General features: G+C 47.4%; 2 protein-coding genes across 2 annotated transcripts in view; one reads left to right on the forward strand and one right to left on the reverse strand.

Moving 5' to 3' along the window:
* The window catches only part of LOC142586308 (EF-hand domain-containing protein 1-like), a 47564-nt gene extending 45293 nt beyond the window's left edge, over positions 1-2271 (forward strand). Inside the window, exons 10-11 of the mRNA XM_075697552.1 lie at positions 1044-1111; positions 2248-2271. Coding sequence (XP_075553667.1) covers positions 1044-1111; positions 2248-2271 — 92 coding nt within the window. The remainder of the gene's footprint in view (positions 1-1043; positions 1112-2247) is intronic.
* A 43-nt stretch (positions 2272-2314) lies between these two features.
* On the reverse strand, positions 2315-5217 carry LOC142585303 (uncharacterized). The gene is made up of 2 exons (XM_075695957.1): positions 4812-5217; positions 2315-3684 (listed from the first exon to the last, which is right to left on the reverse strand). Exon 2 carries the CDS (start codon positions 3655-3657, stop codon positions 3172-3174), a length of 486 nt encoding a protein of 161 aa, XP_075552072.1. The 5' UTR covers positions 3658-3684; positions 4812-5217; the 3' UTR covers positions 2315-3171.
* Positions 5218-7664: the final 2447 nt, after the last annotated feature.

Below are 7664 nucleotides of genomic sequence, written 5' to 3' on the forward strand. Positions count from 1 at the left end.
TCGATTTTTTCGGTGCTTTAAGGCCTGCCTTTCCTTTTTTTTTATAGGAATAGGACCTTCATTTAACAGAAGAAAACGTAGTCGTAAATATCCTGAAAGACATCAAAGATATTGCTGAAATAACATTCTGCCTTTCTTTTTTTGTACAGATGTACTTCCCATGACCAGTAATGAAGGTGAACACACTAATTAACTAGATTACTTGCTTTAATGGATTTGAAAAGGCGATGCAGGTACCTATTAAATTATAAATAAATAAAAAGTTCAATTTCTTCTCGTGCAGCTGTGTTTGGGCATTATTGGGTTTACATGACGTCACCGCTTGTGTACTAGGTGACAGGCCATATATCTTCCATATATCTTTTCTGAGGAACTCAATGTGGTTGCGGAGCGGTGTTCAAGAGCCCTTATCGCCAACCGTGGTGTTCTTCGTTCGAACCAAAAGGCATTTTTTATTTCTCTGTGTGTGTTGGTACAGCTCCGAGACGGTTAGCCAGATCCGTGAAATCGTGCTGGGATGCGCGAACAGATGTTATCGCATACAAAAAAAAAAATGAGAAACAGCGATTAGTAACAAACTTCGGGGGAAAAAACATAAGAAGCAATTCGTAGAAAGCTCCATGCCCGAAATCATCTTATAATAATTTGTGCTGGCTTGCTACTGATAACATGTATGGTATACACTGCAGTATCGCTTGCTAGGAATTTGTTTTATTTTTTCTTTGACAAAGGAGCGATAACTATCCGTCGTGCCACACTACGAATGAAAAGTGGGAAACGCCAGCGTTCCCAATATCGGAGAGTTAGCAATCTACAGGGTCGCGTGTGGTCCCAACACTGGTCCTATCGCGGGCCACTTAAGTGTCTTCTTTTTCTCGGCTTAACATAGAACGCACACATTGTTAACATGGAACAACAAAGCTACAAACCGTGCGTAGTTTAAAAAGAACATTCTGACATTTTTTTTCTTTTCTTTACTGCAGAAGAGCGTGTTTTGTTGTTTCTTATTTTTCTGAAATTGCTCTGTTTTGCTGTCTGTGAAGGGCGGATCCAGAGCACCTCTGCCAACGGAGGTCACCAGGTCAACGGCCAGCTCCTAACAGACCCACAGGTAAGGAACGGGGCTGAAAGTTCAGTGAGCATTCGTGAGAGTACACATGCTGGTGGCACATGATGCTAATTGGTTAAACAGTTTACTCACTATGTTAAGTTTGCAGTACGGAATGTAACGCTCCCATCGTTTCGTGTTTTGCCTTCTTTTTGATACCAACGTTCTGACCCTCTCTATAGCTATAAGCGTTCATCCTACATCATTCGCGCTTCCCTCAACACGTAAAGAAATAAATCTATGGTATTTGTGGCAGTCTAACCACGACTTCATTGGCGTCTGGATGGATACTATGACACCACGATTGACTTCACGAGGTTATCAGTACCCCAACGCAACACTAAGGCTACGAGAGACGCCGAAGCGAAGGCCTCCGGATTAATTTTGGCCACACTATCACCAAACGAAATTTACGGCGCAAACTAGATAAGATACTCGATAACAAACTGCCTTTTTCTTTTCTGGGCAACTCTCTGCGCATGCTATTTGATTCTTCTGCATGCCCAGCTTGATCGCCTAGCATTCCTCTTTTCTTTTTTTTTTTCTTTTTTTTTGTTATTCTGCGTTAGCACGCTTGTTGGGACCACGTGACTTGCCTGTGCTTAAAAAATCGCTCTCTCGTTCTGAATAAGATCACCACTTGGAAATTGGCTGCAGTCTTGTGTTCTATGCCCTCGTCTATTTCGCACCGTAGTTTTTTTTTTTTTTTTAATATGAACCATTAACTTAAACCAAGATGCTGCTTCCACCACACGGGTTTCTTCAACGTGCACCTACATCGAGGCATACAAGAGCGTTTTTTGTTGTTATTACGCATCCGGCGGAATGCGACGGAGAATCGAACCCATGACCTCTTACTCATCGGGCAAACGCCATATCGCGTGAACCAACGCGGCGTGCGATTCCCTATCGCGGCGTCCGTATTCTGACGGGAGTGGTATGTAAAAAGCGCTCGAGAAGCCTACTTATAATGGGGCGTACTTTAAAGAAACCCAGCTGGTCAAAATTAATCCGGAATCTTTCACAGAGCGCGGCGTCTAATTATAAGCTCGTGTATTGCTTCGGCACGTTGTGTAACACCCTAACTTTATTTGACACCCTAACAATCATAACTACATGTCAGTGTCCTTTCCTTACAGGGAGAAGATTCCACGCCTTCTTGAAGAATAGCCCACAGTGAAAAAGAAAAGTTAGATCAAGGAGCATAAAAAAAAGATTTTATTAAAATAATGCAGCAGAGCGCTCATCATTTCGTCGTCTTCATGAAAGTTGTTCGTTGCTTTCGGGCGCGAACTAAAATGATACTAAATGAATCGCAGTGCAAAGAGGCGGGTTAAAAAAAGAAGAGACACACACGGAAAGTGAGCAATGACTTAGCTTAGAACATTGTGGCACTTTGTCGGCGGGGTCAGCAGCGGCAATCGATTACTACTGCAGCCGTGGTCACAGCAACGTCGGAATAGAAACGTGCCACAAAATGCTAAGTGGCCGTCAGGGTGGCAGAGCCATTTCCGATAACTACACGAACGGAATCGTAGCTTGTGACCACGCTTTCAAACTCAAACATTGCAAACGAAGTTTGTTCTGGTGGCATCAGCGAGCACCCAAATTTAGAAAAAAACATTTTAAATATCAACCGACATGCAAGGTTTCACTCAAGCACTGTTCTAGAAAAGGCCACGTCAGAATTCAACGATTTAACAAATTAAGAAGCACCCATCGGAAATTCCGCTTTACGAACACATCTGTTCGCACGCACACGTACATACAGAGAGATAATCGATGCTCTAAAGGCTATGGGACACTGTTCGAGAAAGTCTCGCAAAAGAACCACGTTACCTGGCGTCGCACCACTGTTTCCGTTAGCAGCTATTGCAACTGAGCAGCTCAGCCCCCCGTCTGAGGAAAGAAAAAAAACCCCGCCGACGTCGATGACCTTGAGGACGGAACCGCGGAAGCATTCTCTCGTAACGGAAGGATCCTCGCAACGAACAGTTACAAACGAACAGCCCCGTGAAAACACACGGTTCACATTCACATAACTCACACGCTCACGTTCACGCTTACAAACGCCATTCGCTCAGGTCGGTGACCTTGATGAGGACTGGCACCGCGGGCAAGGTGGGCAGGTGACCGCTGCCGTGAGCGTGAATCGGCATCGCCCGAGACGCGGTGTCCATCTGGCCTGAGGTGCCACTGCTCAGCACAGCGGGGGCACCGCTCGAAGGCGCCGCGCCGACCGCCTCGGGGGCGTACGCGGCGGCCGAGGCGTGGTGCATCTGGAAGGTGGTCATCGCGATGCCCGGCGAAGCGGGTGAGGCGTTGCCCGCGATGAACCACGGTACGTGGGGCTCCTGGCTACGCCTGGGCTTCTTGCGGAAGCGCGCGGCCACGTACTGCGCCACGTCGCCGGCCCTGTCGGTGATCCAGTAGAACTGGGTCCTCTGGTACGCGGCCACCAGGGAGAGGAAGGCGGCGAAGCCGACGATGGGCAGCAGGCTGTACCAGCTGAACGGCGTCAGGATGGAGTCGACGATGAGGGAGCCCATGGCGTTCGGTTCGATTCGCTCGGGGGCCTGCAGCGTGGCGAAAGGGCGGCCGAGTTTGGTTGGTGCCGCGACGCACAGCTCTGTCGGGAAGTGTGGATATACATGGAAGGAAGCGCGATCCACTGAGCGTGTCGTCGTGCGAAACGCGTATACGTCACGGCCGCGGACAGAAAATGAAACAAACAAAACAGAGAAGCAGCGCGGATGACGTCGGCAAGCACGGCACGGGTCAGCTGTCGAACGGCATCGAGCTGCGAACGCGGTGCAGCCGCCGTGTAGTCACATGCGATAGGCTTTTTTCGCTGACACGCCATAACGGATAGCCGCGTCGTCGGCAGATTCTCAAAGTTTCGTTATTCACGGCGCGTGGAGATAATGACGGATATATTATCCAACCGTATCGACGCTACAACATGGCGGACAAAGTGTAGCAGCGCAGATATTTGTTTCAGTGATGGACACCGGCTCCAATATTTTATAACAATTTTCTTTTTTTTTCGTTTATAGCCCTTCGTAAGTGAGTTGCGCAAAGCCCCATAGCAGCCATCGCCGGCCAGCTTCGGCCAATTGGCAGGTCGAATGACAAGAAGTGAAAAGAGCCGGAAGAATCCTTATAACATACGGGACCTGTCAATGATATTCATTTGGTAAATGAAATATTCAAAGCTCTAATAGCTACGTGAACTAGCGACTTTGCGTGTTTCGACAGTTTTAATCGCATATCCTAATTTATCTGTAACATACAAAATTTAAAAAAAAATTGCTATGAGGGACGCCGCAGCGGAGAGACGAAGTGAAATTTTTGACAATCTGGGAGCTCGCGACGAAGGGGGAAGAATCGGGACGGGCAGTTTAGGTGCAGAGCAAGCGTGAGTTCCGTTCGAATAGTCTGAAAACGTGCACTGTCTTGAGTTCTACGTGTAAACCGCCGTGACAACCCAAAGGCCTTGCGCTGCTGAGCTCGAGGTCACGGCTTCGAACCCAGTCTGCTGTCCCCTACTACTGCGTGTCGCATAATCAGATCGCGATTTTGGCGCGCAGATCCCTCCGCAGCGCCCCCCCCCCCTCCAAAAAACACGTATTTTTTTTTAATTCACTATTACTTGCGTATGATAGGTGGAAGCATAAAAAAGAAGAAAATATGTATTACGTACCGAGATGCCCTGCTGGTCGCAGTCAGTCCACTACTTTGTACTTATTGGCACGTAAAAACAAGCCTAGCATGCACTCGACAGTGGACCAGGCGCCAACGAACAGCGTCGACCGTGGTTATCTGCCACGAGACGATGAGGGTGCGTCAGCGAGGAAGCTGCCGCTTAATCCTTTCCTTGTTTGTCCGCAGCTGGCACCGAGCTGCCGATGTCGGGGACAATCGGAGGCGCTAAAGAAATGCCCAGACGACTACGCGGGGGTGTTCTCAGAGACAGGCTAATCTTCCTATAGTGCAAGAACAAGACACGAGAGAGAGAGAGAAAGCTTGGTTACCGCTTGTCATCTGGCAAGTATGCTGACGGGCATGCGTGAACTGTCTTTACAAAGATAGCAGAGCAGGGCCTTCAGTTGACACCCTCGACATCTTATCTGACAACAGAAAAAAAAATGTGGCAGTAAGAAATCGGAGAGGGAGACAACAAAAGAATACATGTAAATATATGCAGCTCCCACGCAGTGTGGGAATTAGTGTAAGCGAAGCATCGATTGACCCCCACCCTCGAGCGCTAAATATGTCGTTATTTATTGTTTTAATACTGCAAATGTACGTTTCAATTGTCTCAAATCTGCCACAAACGACGAGTCGTAAAGCTGGCACTTAAAAGTGCGTTAAAAGCCTGCCCCTGTGTCCTAAAGAAAAGAAGGGGGGGGGGATAAGAGCATCGGACTATTATGGCTTGTGGGCTTTGTTTCAAATGTCACCATCGGACATAATCTTTATTTTTATTTTATTTTTACTACTACCGCCAAAAGCCAGGAAGCTATATAAGTAAATCTCCGAGTTGAATATTCTCAGATTCGTGTTTGTTCTTTCAGTCGTGCACAGCGAAGAGACAGCCTGCAAGCCGGTATAAGAGGGACGTTTTTGTGTCTGCCGGGTGATCAAACAGGTTGGGCCATGCGGACCAATGATTCACGCGGGAAGGCCTCCAACCTTTATCGTAGTTAAGTGATTACTAAGTTAATGCGTCGTGAATCACATTTAAGCGTAGCTTCATGGTTTGTGATTCAAAAGCCGCTCAAGGCACAGAGAAAAAGGGCGCACCGTGAAACTGACTACGGCGAATGAATGAATACGTTTAACGTGTCTGTCGTTGCACAAGGCATGTCTTTATAGGTCGATGTCTTTTACTGAAACCTTTCGCATGATCATATTTCATCAGAGTGATTTTTTTTCACCGCAGAAGTTCATAAGCAAGGAATGGCGCTTTTTGACTACGCCAGGCCCTTGCGCCAGCTCTGCCGATATCATCATCATCATCATCATCATCATCATCATCATGCACAAGAGCCTGTGGCTGCGATTGTTTTGTCTCACCGTAACCTTTCATCACTGGGTTTCGTGCTCTGCGGTGCCTTTAAACCACCAACTTTTAACCAACATGCCGAAACTGTCATCGTGCCCAAGCACGCGCTCTGCTGAATCCGGGGCACTGAACTGGTTAAATAGAAAGGACAGAGTCAGGGAGGTTAACCAGACGCACGTCCGGTTTCCTACCCGGCAATTGGGGAGAGGAGGATACTGGGTCGAAAGAGAGGGAAAACGCACTATAGTTGAGCAGGTGCGTGAAGTTGTGCGCACTGAGTCTGTAAACTGAGCTCGTATATAGGGCGTGCACATAAACGGGCTCATTGCTCAGTACTCCGCTAACGACGCACACAGCATTCCCGGAAGCGGCGCACCACTCCCAAAGCCACACGATACGAGACTACGCCGGCGTCGACGCAAATCGAGTGCCTAATGACTCTAAATGAGCGCCAAACACACTTACGCACTGCAAAACAGAACGCGACGGAAAGAGGAGAAAGCTGGTGGTACGTCACCGTTGGGCTTGCTTCCAGACATACGTACACCCGTGAGCAAAAGTATACGGACCATGAGGTCTCCGAAAAATAAATTATTTGTAATTAACATGCGTAAAAAGAAATTTACAAGTACACTGGAAAGCTCGCAATGCCGAGTCCGGACTGCAGTCCTCAATTTCAAGTTGCATTCACAGCGAGAGGAAAAAGAAAAATGGCTTTATCGCGCAATCCCTAGTCCGTATACTTTTGCTCATGGGTGTACATCTCTCTCAGGACGAAGCGGTTCGGCAAGCTGCCGGTTGCGACAAGCGTGGGTGAGAGTTTGTCTTGCTTCTTTTTAACATTTCCTTATGCGTGCCTATAGTTGTAGTTTTGCATGGTCAGCGCCGCACCTTTTCTTTCCTCGTTTTTTTTTTTCTTCTTTTATTTTTCGTTTTTGTCGGAAAACGGAGGCACAGGCCCGACTTCCAAGGACAGCTCTCTGCCGCAACGGTGTCGCAGATTCTTGCTCCGTCTGAAGATGCTTTCGTGTTTGCCGAGGCCCGTACCTGAAGAGAAAAAGCTAACGAACACGTCCGTAGTAAACGACCTCCTTCTTTTTTTTCTTTTTTTTCAGCTTCTCAGAGTCAAGAATAAGCACCGCTCCTCTTGATAAACTTAATTGGTCATATTCCAAATCAGCAGTCGGATCGAAAAGCCGTAAACTTGAGTGCTCTAAAATCCACGCTCGCTGATTTAATGCGTGTCAACATATCCCGACCATGTACTTCAGTAACCCAAGTACGAGGCATATTCAAAAAGTAAGGGCCGTTTGGTCAACACATATATATACAACCAAACCAAACGGCCCTTGCTTTAAAACCAACTTCACTTTTCAACACAATCACCGTTAACTTCTAAGCACTTTTCGTACCACTGCACCAATTTCTTTAGTCCCTGTGCATAGACGTTCGCCGCTTAGGAATCGAACCAGTTGACAACGGCGGTCT

The sequence above is a fragment of the Dermacentor variabilis genome, chromosome 6 (genome assembly GCF_050947875.1).
Source record: "Dermacentor variabilis isolate Ectoservices chromosome 6, ASM5094787v1, whole genome shotgun sequence".
Taxonomy (NCBI): domain Eukaryota; kingdom Metazoa; phylum Arthropoda; class Arachnida; order Ixodida; family Ixodidae; genus Dermacentor; species Dermacentor variabilis.

Bases quoted from the DNA above. Each gene is read 5' to 3' on its own strand.
- LOC142585303 (XM_075695957.1), bottom strand. From the start codon at position 3,657: ATGGGCTCCCTCATCGTCGACTCCATCCTGACGCCGTTCAGCTGGTAC.